Raw genomic sequence first — 22,146 nt, forward strand, 5'->3', positions numbered from 1 at the left:
CCCCGCCCGCGCCGGCAGGGGGCGCCGCGGGCCGGCACGAGCTGGGCGGGAGGGCAGCGGGGCTCGTCCTGGCCGGGGCCAGCGGGACTGGCCCCGTGTGCTCCCCGGGCCCTTCCTGCGTCCCCGTCCCGGGCACTGGGAGCGTCCTCGGGCACATTACTGTCATTTTGGCCAGTTTCATGGTGACATACAGTCCATACAGAGCTGTGCTCCGTTGGTACATAGTAAAGAATAAGAATATGTACGTAGTAAAGAAAGAGAAGGCAGACCTTGCCCTGAACAACGTACATTTACAACGTAAATGCATCAAGGAAGGGATGAATAAATGTAACAGAGAAGTACAATTACAGAGGTATCTGTGCACAGAAGTGCCCGACAGGAAGCAGGCAGATGCCATGCTGAAGCCACAGCTTTGCTCGGAAGCATCACTGCTTGAATGAGGCACTAGGAGATGACAATATTGCAACCTCTGAAGATCTAAAGCATGAGGAGGAACACACAGGAACTGAGAAAACTTCACAAAGTGGGATGATGGTGACTTACACGCCATGCTGACAGGAAACCTCCACTACTGATAGGGAAAGCAGCTGCAGGGGGGTGAGGGGCAAACTGAGAGATGGCATCATTAGATAAAGTAACAACAACGGGTTTAGCTTTGGGAAAAGCTTTTTCATTTTTCTGAGCTATCATTGCAGCAACTTCTGCAATACGGACAAGAGTTGCATTTGAGCAAACAGATACAAAAGAGCTATGACTTACACATTTGCCCACCCATGAGGACTTAAAGTGGAGCCATGCTGAATTGGCAAGGTGGATCGTTTTGGAGTATGTATGGTCATTTTCATGTATAAGGGAGGGTGAGAGGAAAGAGGAGTCTGCACTACTGTATTCACCAAGTGCTGAGCATGTGCAAACCACACAGCAGGATTTGCAGTGATACATCCATTGCTTGTGCTCAGAAAAGAGGCAAGTTTGCAAGTATTGTATGAAACCATGGAACCATAGACCATTAAGGGTTGGAAGGGACCTTAAATATCACCTAGCCCCAGCAGAGACAGCTCCCACTAAAACAGGTTGCTCGAGGTCTCATCCAGCCTGGTCTTGAACACTGCCAGGGATGGGACATCCACACTTTCTCTGGGCAACCTGTCCAAGTGTCTCACCAACCACAGAGTAAAGAATTCCTTCTTAATATCTAACCTAGTCCCAAATGGACTGCTGCCAGCACCATTGCATCTGTAGAAGCACCAATGAATTGCAGAATGAACCATATAAAATGTATTTGCTTCTTTTAAGCTCATCCCGGTTCTGAAAATGAAAACAAATTTTAGGGAATAATTACATGGGTGCTTTCTCCAAGGCATTCTCCTTGGTTACAGCTCATCTCCTTTGAAATGCTGCAACTCTGATGTTGATTTCAGTGGGAACTTTATTACATTTATTTCTCTTGTGGAGAACACATGCAGGTTGTTTTTATTGCACTGAAGTTGTAATTTCACCTCAAAAGAGAAAGCGGATCACTTCAACCCTGACTGGGACCCTAATCCTGCCTACACAAACTACTCTGCCAGCACCAGAGAGGGGGAGCACAGGGACCCTCCAGTCAGTGAGGGTCCCTAGATAATGGTGAGAGCACCAGCACCCCTCACATACAGCCCTGGGACTGAAGGGCACCCTGGGGTGAGCTTCTTTCCTTTCTCCACTTTGCATAAATAATTGATTGGAACACAGATTGACAGAAAGATACCACTTTACAGCTCAGTGCTTAGACCAGTCACCTGGAATGTAAAGAGATATGTCAGAGCAGGAAGGAATTGTACTTCCATCAATCTGTGCTTTCAGAAGAGCTTGATAAAAGCAAACTTCACCACTACCAGTAGGTATTACATTTCCACTGGGACCTGCTATTGTAGGCTTGACAAGGAGCTGACATAATGTTGTTACAAACCTGTTCACTTGCCCTTTACCATTTTTTGAGGTTTCACCACAGCCCCATGCAGCCGCTCGCTCACTGCCCCACCAGAAGGACTGGGGACAGAATCAGGGGGGTAAAAGGTAGAGAGCTCATGGGTTGAGACCATGACAGTTTAATAGGGAAAACAAAAGCTGAGTAAGCAAACAAAAAGTTAATTAACTGTTTCCCTTGGGCAGGCAGGTTTTAAACCATCTCCAGAGGAGCTGGGCCCCATGATGTATAATGGTTACTTGGGAAGCCAAACCCCATCACTCCAAACCTCTTCCACTTTCTCCTTCTTCCCCCACTTTATATACTGAGCATGATGCCATATGTTGGAAATATCCCTTTGATCAGTTGGGATCAGCTGTCCTGGTTGTGTCTCCTCCCAACTTCCCATGTACTCCCAACTTTCCTTGCCAGCATGGCAGTACAAAAAACAGAGAAGGCCTTGGCTATGTGTAAGCCCTGCTCAGCAATAACAAAACCATCTCTACATTATCAACTCCATGTCCAGCACAAATCCAAAATACAGACCCACGCTGTGAAGAAAATTACCCCAGATGAAACCAGCGCACCACTCAAATTGTCTGCACTGCAATTGAAGGCAGGTAGTAACAAAATGGGTGACTAATGGGGGATTCTCTTACTGTTAAACCCATCCATGGTGGAAACAAAAGCTATAGACACCTTTACAATACACGTACAGAAAACATTCTGGCTTTGTAAATCAGCATGTTCAGAACAGGAGCTGAGAAAAGGCTGTAAGTGCTTTGGAGGGAGCCCAGCTGCACAGAGCATCTGCCTGACCTTCATCCTGATTTTCATTCTTCACAGCTGTATCAACTGTTGTTTTTTGCACAACAGCATGCAACAGAAAGTCAAAGCATTTGCTGGATCAAAAGCCAAACTACTTTTATTGTTTAAATTAGTTCAGCCACACAAGAGAATTAATTATTTCAGGACTATCCATTTTTATGTTAGCTTTGACTTTGAGTCTGGTACTGCACTGGAGAAGTACCTACAGAATTCTGTTACATTCTTTGCCTTTTTTAATGGAAAAGTAATGAATCGCTTAGCCAAAAATTGGCAGTTTCTGCTCATATATCTCTATCATTCATTTGAACAGCATCTCCTTATCTTGACAGAGAAATTTCCCATAGTTACTATGTAACATATCTATAGCAAATACTGACTTCAAAAATGTAGACATGTAATTTATGTATGACTGCTTCTTTTTAAATAATCACTTATTCTTAGGTTTTTAGTGTCCTTTTCCTTTAGCTTAGGGGTTAGTCCCAGTCTATCTTTAATTGTCTTTATCTACAGTGGTATCAGAGTTCTGCGGTAATTACTTTTAATTCTTTCATCCCTTATCAGTGCTGCCTTTGCTTTGCATGTCCTTACATTTCACCACTCAAACAAGGTTTTGTCTCTACTTACTCCACTCAAAGATTAGCTTCTCAAATACAATCCTTTTAGAAGCTTACCTGCAGCATAGTATCTGTCTAATATATGCTGGCTTATGGATAAATGAGAAGAAATACTTTATATTTTAAAAAAATCAGTAAATGTAGCTATCATTAGCTACTAATTATATTCCTTACCAAAAATACTGTGTAAAGGAGGGGTAGAAAGTAAAAGCAAGTATCACTTGCTTCTAAGGGTAAACACACAAATAATTTAGTTATCTCAAAACCATGCTTGCAGATCCACTAGAAAATTCTGATCAATTCCAGTTACCCTTGAAATGCCTCCCAAAATCTCCTAGAGCAACCATAGATCAGTTCTGTAAGGAAGCTGTGCAGTAATTATGGAATTGAACCTAAGAAAGGTTAGTAGTTTTTGGCCTTCAATTATATTAAATCAATTTAGAGTAAACTGTAGCATACTACATCCTGATAACATCAACAAAGTAATCAAAGAACATTTAAAGAACAGTAGTAGTCTGAGTCAGTTTGTCCAGCAGTAAGAATCCTTTCTACAAGGAATATTTCTAACTATCATATAGTTGAAGCAGGTTATATGTCAAGAAGAATTTGGATTTGCTACCTCTAATGTCAAGAGATTTCACTGAAAGCTTTATGATCTGCTCTTTTGACCTTATCTATGGAGTGATATAGTTGATTAAGCTAATCACCAGTTAATTCCTCCACATATAATTTATGTACATAATTTCAGTTATTTTAGACAAGGTATAGAGAACATGAGATCTCCTTATTGCACTGCTATTAAGTACATTTGAGTACAAACAGTCCTTCATAAATTTAAACCTGCATACTTTGATTACTGGAGTACCTAATTAATCATCTGAAAACTTGCTTTGAGCTTAAAGAGTAAATGACCTTAAGCATGAGGAGGACATATTTTCAGACAAAAAAAAATCCAAAGTAATACCTGAATCAATATTTAAAAACAAATTACTTGGATCGACATCTCCAGTGCTGTAGATTTGGTATCTAGTGCCCCTGCCTAGACTGGGAAAGTGTTGTGTGAGATACAATGCAAACCTTTGGTTAGCCCCAGCCTCTGCACAAAGAATTTGCAATATAAACATGTGTGTTTGCACATAAGGGTCAGTTCACCCTCTGTATTTGCAGCTGCCCAGCTGTGCGTGCCAGGCTGCAGCACCTGCACATGTCAAGGCCACCTTCTGTGTGGTTTGTGCTGAAGCATCATGGTGGTTGTGCAGTCACAAGTGGGGGCACCAAAGGGGAAATGGAGAGAAAACAGGTAATATCTAACAGGATCAAAGTATGGGAGAAAATCAGAGATGGTAAAGCAAGAAAAGGAGGAGTTAGAGAAGGTGATTACAATGTGCCTGTCTAAAGCACACTCCTTTCTGAAAGAGAGGAGGGAGTTGTCCATTTGCACTGATACTTGATTGGCCATACATTTTCAGTTGTCATTACAGAAAATTTCTGCTAACAAACCCCAGAGATTTTGGTTTGTATATTTTAGGTGATTCCTGCCTTACAGGCCTAGCTACTTCATAGTTGGCTGCACTTTACAGTCCATGGGTGAGTCCATGGTAGCAACAGTTTACTGACAACTATTCTGAATATCCACTCTGTATTGGTCTCACAATTCACTTCTCAGACCAGCTTTTCTTTTTTAGAGTGCTATTGTGATCTTACTCTCATGCTTATTTCTATGTATACACTTATGCTTAGCTATTTTCATTCTGAATTTTTGTTCTGTTTTAACAAATGAATAAAAGACATGCCAAAAATGTTCAGCTTTACGGCATGCAAGAATGAAACCCTCTTTCTATGCACATAGTGTGTATAATTTAGAAAACTGCTGTTTCAGAGTCCTGTGCCTCGCAGTTTGAGCAGCAGACAATTTTTACAGTTTAAGCTCCATTCTGATTATGTTGGATGCTCAGTTAGAAGCAGGCTGCTTTAAAAGCTAAAGATATTCACAGGAAATGAAAGGGCCAGAACTAACTTGCTTCCTACAGGACTAGCAAAGTTCCATTGATTTTTTGGTTCCCTTATTGACTGGATAATCCTTCCCTGCCACTTTACTTTTAGGTGGTACTGCACAAGACACGATCTCACATACATTAATTACAGACCTTATACAACTGTTGGCATACAAAAGACTGTCAGGTCTACCCTCCTTACTTCTCCAATTTTCATTCCTTTTTGGGAATTACTTGTAATGTCATTAATAGGAAACTGTCATTATACCATACCCTAATCTCTCGTTTCATGGGCAGAGCTCTCTGTGGCTCAATTAATGAAAAACATTCCTCCATCAAGTGGATGCCATTGCCTACAATACTTTGAAGGCCAGTTACAGCATGATTAGTGGCATATGTATATGAAATTATGTAAATTGACCTCATCCAGGTGGGTTGTTTTTTGTGGGGTGCCTGCCCCAGATGCGTCTGATCTGGGCTAGAATCCCTTAGCACTCATAAAACTGACAATGAGTAAAACTCCTCAAGATGTGAATTTCCATTTAACTAAATTTCATTCCTTTCAATCTATTTCACCATGCTAGTTCTTCTGGAATGCAAATGTGCCCTGGACAAGCAAAATGTGAGAAATTCCTAAGGGGTTATCACTTGTATCTCCTCTATATTGCCAGCATGGAGGAAGAAAAGGAAACCTACCTTTTCGTGTGGAAGAAAAATCTGCTTTAACTTATCCAGCAGCTGTTTCCAGTGTATGAAGATGACCTTGCCTGGAGTCAGAACACACCTTCTCCACATACTGTGAAAATGGATGAAAATAGTTCCATAAAATTCTTGGCTTAAGAAAATCAAGATACATTTTTTTTTTCCAGACAGGTCTCTGATTGTTTTTGTGAATCTCGCTTTGTAGGATTAAAACACAAAATATTTTTTTTATAAATTTATAACCTGTATATTAATTAGGTCTTAATAATTGTCCTAGAATCCATTTGCTGACATTCTTGATTCAGTGTAACCCCCTGAAGCTCTTTGTTTAGGAAACAGTTCTGTAAAGCATTTCAGGATATTTCAACAGATGATTAAGAGACACATAACATTTTGAAAAACCATATTATGATTGTTTCCCTTAGCAGCCTGATCCACTCTGAAGAGAAGTGCTTGATTGGAGGTAACCTTTGCAGCAGACAAATGCCATTTGCCGTCCCTATGATAAACTGGTCCAAATCCAAATTAAAAAACTCCAGGAAAAAATAATTATAAATTCACATGTACTCAGTGGCAGGCACTTGATAGCATATGGCACCTAAATGTGCCAAGGATTCTTTAGAGCATACACTTAGCAGTTCTTATTTGCCAAACTGCTTCTGCTTGTGACATCACTTAAGGGATCAAGCTCCTATCTGTGCCCTGTGCAAGCCCTGAGCTGGTCTTTTGCTGCAATTTTTCCTATCCATGGGCAAGGGACACCCCAACTGCAAGAGCTCAGCTTCTCCATGTCTTTTGTGATAAGACAGCATCTTCCTTTTCATGGTCTGTGTCATCAGGTACATTACAAGGGATCCACCTGCATGTTTATGGGCTTTCTTCAGACATTTCTAAACATGCCATAACAAGAGTTTTGCAGGTTCATTCTTCCCATTTTAATGTTATCTTACTTTTATGTAATTTTCTAAATCTTAGGTTAAAAACTTATGTCTTGACCTAAATATATGTGCTTTTGTCAAACCTGTGACTTTGATGAAGAAAAGGCCCATACACTAGTACTGTTGAAATATTGTGTGAGGCAAGGCTTGTACAAAAATAGCATATTTTTCTTTGGTTAACTGATATATTTGGGAAAAGCCCACCTAGCTTTAAAGTCCTTTATGAGCCCTACTTCAGATATGAAATAAAAGCAGCAATACTGAAAGATCTAATTTCCAGTAAATCAAGCTTGTGCTTTATCCAAATTTGTCCAATATATTTAATCAATGTCCTTATTAGCTACCAACAAGACAACGTCTGACACAGACGTGGGATTTTGCAGGTTTTGATCTGAAGTGTTTACCTTTGGTTAAAGCACACACAGGGTAGGATGTCCCTGGGACTTCTCACACGGGCAGGTTTGGGTGCTATTGCTCATTCTTTCTGACACAGAAGTGATGGAGTGCTACATCACGCCTTTAGTGCTGCACAGGCATTCCCATCAAAAGCTGGGGAGAGTTTGCATAAAAACTGCTGGCAGGAAATGGCCACAGTGATTCATCTTCCTAATAGTGTGCTGTGAGGTTGTGCAACTCATGGTCCAGCAGTGCTACATCCAGTACAGAGATTCTGGAATGTTTAGAAATCTTTTTTTGGGGGGTTCACTTTGGTTTGGGTTTTTTTTTTTTTTTTTTTTTGGGGGGGGGAGACATTTTTGGGGGGTTTTTGGGTTTTTTGGGTTTTTTTAAATTTTTTTTTGGTTTTTGTTTGCTTGCTTTTTAATTATTGCATAGCCCACATCTTCCTTCTAAGCTTATGCTCCTACAGTCCTAGAAGTCTTTGTCGGTTCTGTTGCCATCAGGTCTCCTAAAGTCAATAAAATGCCTGCAGGTCATAATTTTATGTAAAAGCAAAGTCATCAGCTCTGGTGTGAGAATTTGTACAGAATAGTTTTAATAGGACATCATCTTTTATAGCTATTGCTTTAAATTACCTAGCTGCCAAAAGCAGACATATATGAGAAATTAATGAATACATAACATGATTCTCAATTAAATCATTGATGTAAATATAATGGAAATGAACTATTAAACCAATAATGTTTCCTTTCATTAGTTTGAAAAGACCAAGGATAGAGACATTACACAAAAATGCCAAGAACCAAGAATATTGCACCTAACTATGGTGCAATTACCTTGTAACCACAGCTGGGAATTCTGACATCAGCTGAATGACCTAAAATTTACAAAACAGGGAAGGATGCAATCTATGATTTTTACAGGGATTTGCAGACTGACTGCAGTACTGTAGAGCTCTCAAAACCAAACCATAGGGCTGGATCTTAATTTGTTTTGACCCTCCAGGGGCAGAAAGCAGTTGCTTTTGATGACATTTTTAAGCAAGACAAATTCCTACACAGGATGCTGAGCATTACTGTCTTAGTTGCATCAGAATGTAAACCCAAATCAGTGGAAAGATGAAATAAAAGAAATATACCACAAGTAGCTGTCAGTATGCAGAAAGGATTTACACTTTTGTCTGAATACTTTGACTCTTGTAGGGGGAAAAAGAAAGTCAAAGCCACAAGCCAAGTATCAAACCCTAGACTGAGATACATTAAAACACTTCTTTTAAGGCACAGCTGCTAAAGCTGCCCACTCACTCATTTTTGCTCAAGTGATCACTATGCCATAAGTCAGGCAGTATTTTTCTGCATAGCTTGTTAAACATGCCAATTTCACAGGCTGCTTTTGGAAAAGGTTTCTGCTCTTGTTGCTTGGTTTAGCGGATGCTGGCTTGCAGTTCTGCACTCAGAGTATAGAGGATTAAGGAGACAGAAGGATCTTCAGGAAGGAATATGGCAATTGTCCAGCGTAAGCCCAGCTGCATCCAATAGGCATTCCCATCAACAACTGTTATCCATTTGTCAAATCAACTTGACATTATCTTCTGCTTGGAAAAATAACCAGCCTAGTCTGCATTTAAGGAATAGGATTACCTACTTCTCAAGATATCATGGAGAGGATGGAAGCAAGCCGGTAAAGTGTGATAGTGCAAAGCAGATATGTGTGATAAGATACAGAGGTTTCAGAAGCATACTGCTTTGTATGCTATAAACTGCTTGAGTGCAAAGGAAAATGATCACAAACAAAACCGTGTGCCCTTCAAAACTTTACATCTCCAGCTGGCACAGCTAGCAGATATGCCAGAGAAGCACTAATAAGCAGAGAGAAAACTCTAGGGGAAATCTTTCTGTTCTCCATCTGACATGGAGTAAATAGGTCTAATTGATTACCTACCATTTGATTTATATGAAAGGCTTTCAAGCATCTCCCATTTATAATTTTCAAATACAAGGATAATTAAATTTTGATTTATGGGAATTTCACAAGAGGTGATTTTTTTGTCCAATCAGCAGCACTCAGCTGTACCACACATATTAAGAAAACAAATAGAATGTTTTAGCTTTAAAATAGTAGCAGCCTGAGTTTTGAGGTTTTGGGTGGTGGCCTGAATAATGCAAGAGGAAGAGCAAAAAACTTCAGTGTTGGCTGTAGTTGTGTTTTTACTGTTTCTAATACTGGGTCACAGAAGATACAAAGGTTTTACAGCCCCACTATAAAACAGCTCTTTATCTTTTCTCCACTAATTCCATGGTGTCACATTTAACAAAACTAGGAAACTGAAGATAATATGGATGTTTGCACATTAGCTGTCAGGTAATAAATAACACTAATTTCACATACCTACAAATGTAAAGGCACCTTATCACTGTTTAAGTTTCTCACTCTTTGTAATACATGCCAACATTTTAACCCAGGCAAATTACAGTATTGTTTTTGCTGTTTTTTTACTGGGATAAAATACACAGTCATAATATCCTTTTATCAGATTTCATGGTATAAAAGGGCTTTGGTGCTTAATTCAAGCTAAATGTTGCTGAGGCAGTTCCAGAGTTCCTGTTTTGGAAGATGTATTTGTCTTACCTTTTAGTTGCCTTGTCTTTTCAGAGTGCTCTAAGTACCGCTTGCCCGAGAAGATGTAGCTGTGACCCTGCCCAGTCAGTGCAATGCTACAAGGCTACAGAGATTCCCAGAGAAATTCCTTTTACCACCAGGAGACTCTACATCAGCCACAGCAAAATTAAGCAACTCCAGGTAAGAAAACCCAGAAAAAGTAATTTTTGTAACATAATGTAATTGAAAGTTGGACTTTCCAGATGGTGGTGGCATCTAGTGAGGAGAGACTCTTATTCCATGTTCTAAAAACTGACAAACTGCTGCCAGATCTGGTTTTATTTTTACTTACTCTTTAAGGATATGTAAATATATTCCTGTAGTGCTCCAAGCACTAGTTTATGCTGTCAAAATGGTATTTTGTATGAAACTCAAAAAAAAGGTATTTTACAACTAGCAGCCAAAGGTTAACTTGTTCTATGTATGGTCAAATAACCATTGACTTTCAGAGTAATTTTTTAACCTGTTAAAAGCTTTTTCTATTTTTGATCCAATATAATACTTTTTCACAGTAAAATGAAAGGGTTTATGTCATTAGAATATTTTCCCTAATGAATGAAATTGAAGCTCTTTTTCTCCTCTCGAGCTGCAAGTGTCAGGTACAACTGCTATTAGAAATGGCAGAGGAAGTAAGTTTGAATTTAAGGTACAGCATGAGATGCTTCTAAAAGCAAGGCCAGGCCTATCTAATAACCCACATAAATGAGAGCAGCTTCTAACCAAAGCTGCCAGTTATTTGTGCTATTGAAAAAGTTTAGTGTGGGTTTCTTGAGGCACCACTGATTCACTTTATTAAAGGCATCAGCTTATGCTCATCTTGCACTGCACTCTGGAATGGTGCTTCTTTGTTTCCTACCCTGGAATAAATATCTTTATTTAATAAATTTACCTTATATAGACAGACACAAGGGAAATATAACCATCTGTATTACACATACTTGCTGTGTATCAATTTACTACAAATAATAAGAAATTTCAAAATTCAAATGCGATACATTTTCTCTTACAAAGAATTTTACTGCTCTGAAATGCATCTTTGATTTTGCTCTCAGAACTAAATGAAGTAGGCTGGAAAGCTGCTTAGAGCAGCATCTAGAATGCCTGTTGCCCACTGACAAACAGTGACTGTACAGTTTTCCTCTGAGAAAGTTTACTCTTTTAGCTGCTACTAATATATCTGGTTTTCTTGTTTTATCTCGCTCACCCGCAAGAGTCAAGCATTGGTGTGATTTAGCTGTACTCGGGGTAAACAAAAGGTTTGTCAAATGAATTCTGTATGAGCAAATACATTTTCTGTGCAAACGGTTCCCTCCTCCTCCCCATTATTTTCTTTCGAAGATAAGTAAGATGAGCCATTTTCCATTTCTTAGGCTAGGTGTCTATACCTGTCAGTAACTCCTCAGTTACAAGTAAAGTGGCCTTAGGTTCTGACTAGAGCATAAGACAGGTGCCATAAAGTATTAAAATGTTGGATATAAGCGAATGATGTAGTGGGATAAATCTTTTATGACCCATCAAAAGAAATTGTGTGTGAAACCATTTAAGAGGAGAGTTTTTCACTTTGTACATTAATTCCACTGGCTATGAGTCTGCCTTACTGCTACTACTGACTTTGCACTGAAAGGAAGGAAGTCTTTTCACACTATGTCCTTGTAGTTATGTAGGCTGTTTCCTTGAGATGATACTGGGTCTTTGGATATATTTTTTTACTTTTTTTCCCCATGCAACAAATTATACTTCTGAGGTCGGTTTTGACATCATAAATACCTACACTTAATTTTACACAGCTGAGCAATCCCACTGGCACATACTATAGTGCTTAGGGAAACATTTCTGCATGTAAAGTACATGTCTGCAAGCACTGAAATAACTTTATAGGATTTTAGGGTTTTGGTGTAGGATTTTTGTTCATTTGGCTGGTTTGATTTGGGTGTTTTTATTTGTTTGATTTTTAAAATTCCTTTATTTACCTACTCATAAAGAAAATAACATACTTTCCTAAAGAAGTTGAATGGAAGCCCAGAATTCCCACAGCTGACCTCCAAGAGACTTTTATATGTAAGCATTCACAAATATTATAGTTTGGCAATTAGATGCCTCAGAAGAATAAAAAAATATTGTTTCAATTATTTCTGCACCTTAATTTGCATTGATTATTATTAAAACTGTGAAGAAATAATATTTTAAGAAATAATATATGTTTATATGCTAAATCCATTATGTTAGAAAAAAAACCTAAGAAAAATAGTAAATCCTTTTTTTTTTCCCCTGGTCAATTTTGTATTTGTTCTGACAGGGCTGACCAGCATTAAAAACAGTGGCTGGCACTTTTGCTTTTGGTAATTTTACAACCTGGGTTTTTTTATTAAAAGGCTTTATAATAACAAAACTAGATTAATTTTAGTATCTTTTCCCAATATTTTCTGCTTCCTCCTTGACTTGAAGATCAACTATTAACTTTTTACTCTTAATTTAAAATGTAGTTTATATCTAACTATACTAATAAGTGGGGTTTTATGTGCTGTCATCTACCTTGCCTACAGCATAGGGAACTGTTTTTAAAAAACTGCTTATAACATATCCCAAGTCACAGCAATTCAAAAGCCAAAAAACAAAGTAATTAAAAATCAAATTCCTTAAAATGTTTGTATTAAATAACAGCATATTAGATCCACTTTCAGGAGATCAATGTTTTAAAATATAAAGCTATAATAGTATCATTTTACAGGCAATCCAGTTAGAGACTAAAACACTGCTTTCCTAGCAAAAAAAGACCTGGTGGGCTTTCAAATATGTTTTGATTCGTATTAGAAAGACTGGGTGGTTTATAAAAGCATGGATAAATATTTAAGTCTCAAACCAGCATGGTCACAAAGCTTAGCAATGCATACCAAATAGGTGGAAATCAGAAATTATAATAATCCATATTAAGAAGCCTAACATGATTACAGAGCAAATGTCTGTATATTGACCTTCACGTAGCTCTCTGTCACTTATTAAGTGACAGAGATGAAAATTAAGCCTCTCAGATACATAAAGAAATCAAGGAAAAGCAGAAAACATTACATTTTTATTTTATAGGAGAAAATGTGTTGAATTGTGAAGGTTCATAATTGTTTCAATTTCCATAAGATGGTTTTATAATTACATGTGATTATGTTTTTGTGCTGTTGACCAATGCAGCTCATTCCTCTGTACAAGATCACTTTCCTAATCATGACCAAAACTGGACATCAGCAGTTCTGATATTGTTATATAGCTATATAGACACAAAACACTGCATTATAGAAAGATAAAATTACATAAGTTGGACAACGTTGTTGTTTACTGTTGAAAATATAAGGTTTTTAATGGAGGAAGATTCCCTCATTGAATTTAAATATAACTGATGGAGAAACCTGCTTCAATAGAGGTTCCATATCTATACTTTCTCAGTAATTGCATCAAAATTTGCAATTCAGAAATTGCTTTGCAATACAGAATAAAGTTAATCAGAACGAAAAAATAAGGATACCACAGGAAAATGAAATCTGACTTGTCTTTCACAGCTGTGCTGGCTTTAATTTTAGCAGAAGTTAAAATGCAGAGTTTGTAGCTGAGATAAAGAGATACAGCCCAAAAATATGCAAGAGTTGGACAAATGAAGCTATAAGATACCTTCTAACAGTCACCTTTATGAGCTGATTTCACTTACACAAGTATGATAGTCAAATGTATCTAACCAGGATTATGGAACAAAATTACTACCCAGCACCTGTACTCCAAAAGGACTTGTACTGCCCTCGATGCAGATTGCTGACTGGGACAAGGGGTTGTGCTGTAGAACAGGCTGTGTAGCTTCCCCCACTGAGAGTAAAATGTGCTGGGAGCTACTAAGCCCTGGGGGAAATAGCAAGAAGAATCTACTGTTACTTTAGCATCCCTAACTGGTGTGGTATGCCCGAGACCTGTAGTGAGATGTTTTTGGACATGGGAAGAGAAAAACAGATGAGGACATTCCTTCCCATCACTCCTGTGCAGAAAAACTGCTCATGTTGCTTTTCTGGGGGGGTTCCCATATAAATGATTTTTTAAGACTCAGTCAATGAGGTCAGTGGGAAGCATATCTGGCAATTTCAGAAAACCAATGTTTTAGCAACTGGTGTGCTTGGAGAACTCCCTGGCTCACCCTCATTGAATACTTGCTCCTAGCTCAGCTTAGAGAAAGCTGCCAGATTCACTTAGGTTTGCTGCTTAACTTGAGACACAAGATGGCAAGCTTTGTAAACAAGCACCTTCCAGCAGAGCAGAAAAATAATGAAACAATTGTGTGCCTCTATATTATAGTCATAGTCAACATCTAAGTACCATTTACCACTGCAAAACATCTGTTTTTTACCAGCTAATAAAAACTAAGCTTCTGTGAAAACACTCTGTTCCACAGATGTGATTTTTCAGGCCAGGCTGATCTGATACTTTTGGTTTGATCGTATTAATATGTGACGTTTTTATTTCAAAAGAAATTAGTGGGGGAGGGAAAAGTGTAGAATTTTAGTTTTCTGCCAAAACAGTCGCAAGAGGTAAAGATATCCATGGGTACTCCCTCTGGGGAATACATGCTGCAGTGACAGTGCTGTTGATACATGGCAATGGCTGTATTATGAACTCAAAAGTGCTCTAGCAAGCACCATTGAGCACAATGCACATTAACAACCATCCACTCTCTGCAAGGATTTCTGCCACTGGTGACGTTAGTTTTCCATTTTATATAGGCTATCCACCAGGAGGAAATAAAATGAATATTCCTTCTTCAAATGTATGTGTTTGTGCAAAACCTGATAGAGCATAGACTTAAACCACAAAATTCTGGAAATGTAAATAAATATGGCAAACCACAGGTACCTATAGCAATACCTCTACTGTTACCACTTATTTCAGTTTCTCATTCTAAATATATTGTTTTTCAGCATATACTAGCAATTGTCCAAGCATCCAGAAGTAGTAACCAGTGAGGATATCTATAAATGTACTATCATATTAATTTTTTTTCTCTTTAAGTTTACTGACTTCAGGAGAATGTCAGTCCTTGAAGAGCTGGTCCTATCATGCAGTGGCATAGAATCAATAGAAAACAACACTTTTAAATCTCTGAACACCTTGAAGTCCCTGGAACTCTGCAAAAATCAGCTAAAGCAAATACCCACCTTTCTCCCATCTGGCCTTGAAATTTTAAGACTCGCTGATAACTCCATCAATGCTCTGCATGCATCTGATTTTGCAGGTTTGATGAAACTAAGGGTGCTTGATCTTCGGAACAACTTGATTGCAACTCTGCCTCCGAGGGCATTTTCTTCCCTTTACAATTTACAGACTCTGATCCTGGATGGCAATAACATGGAATCTGTGTCTGCATCACTTAGGCTTCCTAGGCTGAAGTATCTGAGCATGGCTGATAATAAACTGAATTCGTTCCCAACCAACTTCTTTGCATCTTTCCAAAGTCTACATTTTCTCAGCTTAAGTGGTAACTTTCTGACAAAAGTGCCTCTTGACCTACCTAAATCCCTGCTGTCACTAAAATTAGAGAAAAACCAACTTAAAATGGTGAGACTTCGAGATGTGAAACACCTAGAAAATCTGTTTGAGTTCCTTCTCTCAGAAAACCAGCTGACATCAATAGATGGTGCCCAGCTTCTTCCTAACTTAACAACACTGGAGCTCTCTAAGAACAAGCTCCACACTGTGCCCCTCAGGCTGCCCGGCAGGCTGCAGAAACTCGACTGCAGCAATAACCTGATCCAAAGGGTGACAGCACAGGACTTTCAAGGACTCCAAGACCTGAAGCACTTGTTTCTTGACAACAATGCTGTCAGCACGTTCGAGGCGGGAGCTCTCCAGCAGTGTGTGCAGCTTTCCAATCTGGCACTGGAACAGAATCTCCTCAGTTCTATTCCGCTGAGGCAAGTGAATCTTAGGACAGCTGGTTCCAAGGTGTCATCTCTCCTTCATTGCATTATGAGAATGAGAGCCAAAAATTGGTATTCAGACTCAGTCACGGTAGCAGTCTGTCCATACCATAAACCCATTGCCATAACTAGCACTAATTAGCACTCCTGTTAGCAGTCTCAGAGTAGAGCTGCTTTCATTACATCTGTGGCCCCCAATGAATCTGCTCATTTTGCAGCTCTCCCTGCCAGTGAGACCACTTTATTTAATTAGCACACCAATAAGAAGAACCTGCTAGGAGAATGCAACAGACTTACTACCAAGGTTATACTGCTACTTAGATTTACCTTCCCCCACAAAAGAAAAATAATTGAGCATTTGTTATAAAGGATAGATAGCAATTTTAAAGCTGATGTTTCTACCAAGCCACACCAAGTTTATTATTATTAAAATATTAAGATTTCGGAAGCTGAATCTGATCAAAAAGTATGCCCTTTTTCAGTGATATTGGCATTCCCAGCTTCATTAGATTCACACATTACAAGGTATTCAGAATGCATATAAAGTCTCCAGCTTCAGGCTATAAGAAAAATTCCAGTCAACAGAGCACAGAAGAAACATCCCTAGGGCACACTGTGTTTATTAATGCTCTGCTTAGAGGATCTCTTATATTCATCTCAGTGTTGGAACTGGCCATTATCAGAGATGGCATATTAAGCCAAATGGAGGCTGTTCTGATATAAAGTGGCAATTTTATTATTACAAAATGCTGTGCAATAAGATGGCATAAAAATAGTGAAGTAATTCCATTAACATCAACTTCTTTAACAAAACTGGACTGTTAAACATTATTTTTTATGGCTTGTAGACAGGTTTAACTAGCCTAAATAAATAACGCAGTAAAATTTCAATTAATTTAGTATTATGTCCTTTAGCATTTGAATCTATTTGGCAACAGCTTTATAATCAGAAACTGATTTAGTGGTGTATAAATATTTGATTTTAGTCTAGTTTGACAGGAATGTTTAATGCTTTGTAGTTACTTTAGTATTGTCTAATCCATCTTATTTTACAACCTTTGTAGTCAGGAGAATGAACAGGAAGGAGTTCTCTACTAGCCTTTAAACAATACGACTCTTAAGGAGATATTGGGGACCTTTCATTCCAACAGTAAATAGAGATTTCCAGGGAGGGCTGTAAATATAAAAGAGGTGAAAAAAATGACAAGAAATAAAACTTATGTACTTAATTTAATTGTCTGGTGATGAACAGGTATGCATGGATACACAGAAAAAGAAATTACTACTTTTGACTTCTATCTGAGAACCCTGTCAGGTGTAAAAGTTAAAAGATATGACTGATGGGCTAAAGTGAATAGGTCTTAGCAGGTTTTTTTTCAGAAATGAGGAGAGAGAAAGCTCCTTTCCCTTCTTTTCTGAAAAGAAAATAATCCACAAGTCCAAGTATTTTCAGGACTTTTAGAGAAGACCTGTACTTCATAAAATCCTACAGGGTGTGGTGAAGAATCTGATGATTAGAGTGGCAGTAGCACAGTGTGGCTGCCCTGGTCAGCTCCCAAGTGAGCACAGCTCCTCTTCCAGCTGCAGGGCACTCATGTACTCAGTGGCATTATGTTATCTAGATCAACACAGCCTGAAGTCAAACAATATAGCCATAAAGTTTAAGTCTAACATTAGTACAATAAGACTCTTCACAGGTCTAAGGACATGCTGGTCAGACTTTGGACTGTAATCAGTCTGGATAAACCTCTTGGGTGATTTCCCACTGCCTTTGACATCAGTGGCACTAGGGTTTTTCCCCAGAGTATCCTTCTGGCATTACAGTGACATACTGGGCAATTGTCTGCAGTTGTTTCAAAACTGATTTATTGCAGTCATAAGCATTTGGTAAGGTCAGATTTTGTGAAGTGAATCTCCATATCAATACGTGAAATTCTCATCTCCCCAGGAAAACTAGCACAATACAGAACTGCCCTACTCTTAAAATAGTAACATTGAACTTGTCAGGTTTTCACAAATCTGGAAACCATCTTTCAGCTTAAGAGGTTCAAACTCGGCTTCACAAAAAACAGTGAGAGAGGGTCACCGACTATCCCATAACTTTACCAAGTATACTGCTGTTCTATTCTAAATAGATCTTGGTAATATGATTATCATTTCCCTCAGAGGTTCAGTCAAGTTTCCTTAAAATCTGTAACCTTGACGCTTAACTTCATCACCTTGCATGCTACTATGGTAAGGTGATTTTAGTTACTTTCAAATTAATCTTATTAAAGGTATTCCATGCCTATGCTTTTCTGTTAAGCACTTGTCATTAACTATATCAGAAAGAAATGAAAAAATCACAAATGAGCATGACTTTTCATATAAATTTGTAATGTATATGAAAATAATAATTGTACTGACCTGTCCACTATCATATCCAGAGAGTATCACCTTTTACTCTTCTTCTAAATGTAACCAGTTCTAAGTCTCAAAAGTACTATTTTAAAAGCACTTATATTTTCCCTGTTGCTGATTTCTTAACAGCTTATCATCAGATGGATTACTGCTGTGATGATTAAGGTTTGAATCTTATGGTAGCAGGAGAAAATGGAAAAATGGAAAAAGTCTAATTCTTTATCAACTAAAAAATGTTTTAAACAAATCATATAAAAGTAGTTGAAGGAACAGTGCTGCCACAATTGTCTAAACTTTTGATCTTTCATGGTGCTATAGTTTGGTCATTGGCATTGAAGAGTACAAAAAGCATTTTTAAACTTGACAATCAATTAAACAGCTGATTTCCTTTATAATACAGAACAAGACTGCTGTTCAGTTCAGTCACATGAACAGTCAGTACAGGTCAGAATTGCAGTAATTTGGGAAAACATTTCAAAGGTGTACACACAGTACAGTTGTAACATAAAAACAAAGAACAAAAAACCAAACCCAATATGAACATCTGTTCTTGCAGAAGATTGCATTTTTTAGTGATAGCTTTATTTTAGTACACAGATGTGCCTGGACAAATACCCACCACCAAGTATCACTTACAGAAACAGTATGATGAACATAACACCTTTCTATGGTTTTATTTTTGTTCAGACTTCCAGACACCCTTGCTAGATTGGATCTAAAAGGAAATGACATAGAGGATGTTGGAGAACAAGAGCTGAAGGACTTAAAACAGCTTCAGGTTTTAAATTTACGGAATAACAAAATATCTCTCTTGGATCGCAAAGTCTTGGAGTATTTACCTCGTCTTCGTCATCTGTATTTAGATGGAAACCCTTGGAACTGCACCTGTGACCTTCTCAGAACCAGAAGAGCTCTGGTGGCCAAAGGGACGGATGTCTGGGGAGGGCAGTGTGCAGCGCCAGCACAAAGCCGAGGAGAAAGTTGGATGTCTTCCAGAAAGATTCTGCAGCAGTGCGAAGACAATCTGTCTTCTATGGAAAGGGGCAAAGAGGACAGAAAGAAAATGAAACCCAATGAGGCCTCCAGCATTGGAGTGAACACAGATGATGATTACTACGATTATGAATTAGATTAATGTCACAGTTTATCTTTAGTGAACCTTAAAGTTGTCTAGAGCTGCCCACTGCCACCAGTGTCTCTATGGACAAGCAGTCTTCTCATCTGTCATTAACTTTTCCTGCTCTATTTCTCCTACAAGAAATAATAGCCAATGATAGAAGGGCTACAGAAGGCTGTCATTGTGAACTAAATATTGTAAAAAAAAAAAGTTTTTCTACACCATTGATACTATGTAGTTTGAGGGAAGTAAGAATACAATTACTATCTCTTAGAAAAGCAATCTGTAACTCTGTATGAACTTTTTTATAGTAGAACATTTCTTATAGTTGCATAAAACCCCCACAAATAAAATTCTGCAATACCACAAGACAATATTACTAGGAGTCTGGCATTCAAAACATTTAAACTCATGGATCTGCAGGCTGACATGGAGAGATACACTGATGTGAGCAATTTTTTGAGATTGTTCAGAAATTCTTGCTTTTGAGAAATTGATTACAGTTTTCCTGAAACTTTCCCTTTTTTTTGTTTATTTTAAACTATTTTAAATTATGTTAGACTAAATTAGCTGAGCTGCAGACAAAACACAGAAGGCTTATCTTCATCACAGCAAGTGAAATAAACAGAAGAATCAGTGTCCTATTAATGAGATTTAATAGTAGTTCTGAAGTTAATAGTGAGGAATGAAAACTGGGGTCAAGTTGACCTGATTCTGTTGTAAACAAAAGAAGGTAGAATCTCAGGAAATAGATCCTGGCAAATATTAGGATAAGATTAAGTGAGGTGAAGGTTTTGTAAGAGTTTATTTTGGTATCTGAATAGCTAATTTGCTACAATATAGCCCAAGATACCATGTGTATACTTTTAGGTTAGGTATACTTAACATGCAAGTACACACTGCAAGTTTCCCCCTTCACTAGCCAGAACTTTCCAGACTTGTGCACATACACACAAAAAATGACTAAATGCTATATAATCAATGCATTAACTCTGATATATGTACAAATTTTATCAAGCAGTTCCCAAAGAGCTTGAAAACTAAACAAAACTGGATTAGTGAGACCACTAAAACCAGTGACTTGCGAACAATCACTTATTAGTTCATTATCTCAGGTGATAACTGATGAGTAATTACATCAGCAAATTACTTTTCAAAGCAAACAGTTTCTATTATTTTTTATCTTCCATTAGCATTCAGTAACTGAGTAATCACTCATCTCCACGGAGGCTGATTTGTCAGGTGTCAGAGTGCAGCTATTTGGTTATGTCTCTTATGCAAATGTGATTGACATATACGTTTCTTAGGTCCCCCAACACATTAAGCTATGCAATTGGAATAGAGACACCGGAGCTCATTTTTCTTTATGTTCCCTTATCATCAGACTCTGCAGAGGGATCTGCACAGGCTGGATCAATGGGCTAAGGCCAGCTGTGTGAGACTGAGCAAGGCCAAGTGGCATGCCCTGCCCTGGGGTCACAACAACCCCCCAGCACTACAGGCTGGGGCAGAGGAGCTGGAAAGCTGCCAAGCAGAAAAGGACCTGGAGGTTCTGGTCAACAGCTGACTGGGTAGGAGCCAGCGTGTGTCTAGGTGGCCAAGAAGGCTGATGGCATCTGGTCTGTGTCAGCAATGGTGTGGCCAGCAGGACCAGGGCAGTGAGTGCCCCTCTGTACACAGCACTGGTGATGCCACACCTTGAACACTGTGCTCACTTTTGGGCCCCTCACTACAAGAAAGACATTGAGGTGCTGGAGCCTGTCCAGAGAGGGGCAATGGAGCTGGTGAAGGGCCTAGAGGCTATGAGGAACAGCTGAGAGAGCTGTGGTTCTTTAGCCTGGAGGAGGCTCCAGGGGGACCTGATCACTCTCACAACTCCCTGAAAGGAGGTAGTAGCAAGATTGGGGTCAGTCTCAGTAAACAAGTGAACGGAACAGAGGAGATGGCCTCAAGCTGCACCAGGGAGGTTTAAATTGGTTATTTATGAGAAATTTTTTCATGGAAAGCCTTGTCAAGCATTGGCACAGACTTCCCAGGGAAGTGGTGGAATCACCACCTTGGATGTGTTCAAAAGATGTGGAATGTGGCACTTAACAAAATGGTTAAGCAGAGGACTTGCCAGTACTGGGTTAACAGTGGGAGTTGATCTTACAGGTCTTTTCCAGCCTTAATGATTCTATGGTTAGTCACACAAATCCTTGGTACCTAAAAATTTAGATATTTGTGAAACAGCACAAGCCTTCCTTGCAGTCTGCGTTATTTTTTGCTGGCTAATGCTGGTCTGTATTAGAAGCCAGGAAAGTAGTTATCTTCTGACTAAGAGAAATATTTTTGCAATACAAAATTTTTCATTCAGTTTTATATTGGCGGATTCTTTTAACAGACTGCTTTAAATATCTCCGTGTCGTCTCTGCCCACCGACCTGTCTGACAGCATCGGGCTGGCACTAGCTCTCACTTCATCTTTCACCTGCAGCGGTGTTTCCAACTTCGGCCCCGTAGGCCCTAATAAGCCAAGGCAGCAAAAGCCTGGGAGCGGCGGCTTTTTCGGGGGAGTGCAGATCGGGGTGCGCGGCCCGAGGCCGCGCTGTCTCGGCGCGGGTCGGG

The 22,146-nt window shown here is 38.9% G+C and overlaps 1 protein-coding gene and 3 long non-coding RNA genes across 6 annotated transcripts; 2 read left to right on the forward strand and 2 right to left on the reverse strand.

Annotated features, from left to right (window-relative positions):
* The first annotated feature begins 1,061 nt into the window (after positions 1-1,061).
* Positions 1,062-6,262, forward strand: LOC137470716 (uncharacterized). Of its 2 annotated transcripts, XR_010997215.1 has the most exons (3): positions 1,062-1,880; positions 5,679-5,811; positions 5,966-6,262. It is a non-coding gene; the product is annotated as an uncharacterized lncRNA (long non-coding RNA). The 2 variants fall into 2 exon arrangements; XR_010997214.1 differs by lacking the exon at positions 1,062-1,880 and having other exon boundaries at positions 5,001-5,811.
* Positions 6,263-9,184: 2,922 nt separating this feature from the next.
* On the forward strand, positions 9,185-19,558 carry LOC137470717 (nephrocan-like). The gene is made up of 3 exons (XM_068184326.1): positions 9,185-10,219; positions 15,116-16,017; positions 19,111-19,558. The coding sequence occupies exons 1-3, from the start codon at positions 10,034-10,036 to the stop codon at positions 19,556-19,558; spliced, it is 1,536 nt and encodes a 511-aa protein (XP_068040427.1). The 5' UTR covers positions 9,185-10,033.
* On the reverse strand, positions 12,711-15,392 carry LOC137470719 (uncharacterized). Its single transcript, XR_010997218.1, has 2 exons — positions 15,262-15,392; positions 12,711-14,352 (listed from the first exon to the last, which is right to left on the reverse strand). It is a non-coding gene; the product is annotated as an uncharacterized lncRNA (long non-coding RNA).
* Positions 18,648-22,085, reverse strand: LOC137470718 (uncharacterized). Of its 2 annotated transcripts, none has more exons than XR_010997217.1 (3): positions 21,963-22,085; positions 19,263-19,451; positions 18,648-19,138 (listed from the first exon to the last, which is right to left on the reverse strand). It is a non-coding gene; the product is annotated as an uncharacterized lncRNA (long non-coding RNA). The 2 variants fall into 2 exon arrangements; XR_010997216.1 differs by lacking the exon at positions 21,963-22,085 and adding an exon at positions 19,710-21,024 and having other exon boundaries at positions 19,263-19,674.
* Positions 22,086-22,146: the final 61 nt, after the last annotated feature.

The sequence above is a fragment of the Anomalospiza imberbis genome, chromosome 3, assembly GCF_031753505.1.
Source record: "Anomalospiza imberbis isolate Cuckoo-Finch-1a 21T00152 chromosome 3, ASM3175350v1, whole genome shotgun sequence".
Lineage (NCBI taxonomy): Eukaryota > Metazoa > Chordata > Aves > Passeriformes > Viduidae > Anomalospiza > Anomalospiza imberbis.

Coding starts and splice junctions, on each gene's coding strand:
- LOC137470717 (XM_068184326.1), top strand. CDS start 10,034: ATGTATTTGTCTTACCTTTTAGTTGCCTTGTCTTTTCAGAGTGCTCTA. Junction 10,220..15,115: donor GCAAAATTAAGCAACTCCAG/GTAAGAAAACCC, acceptor TTTCTCTTTAAG/TTTACTGACTTCAGGAGAAT. Junction 16,018..19,110: donor CTCAGTTCTATTCCGCTGAG/GCAAGTGAATCT, acceptor ATTTTTGTTCAG/ACTTCCAGACACCCTTGCTA.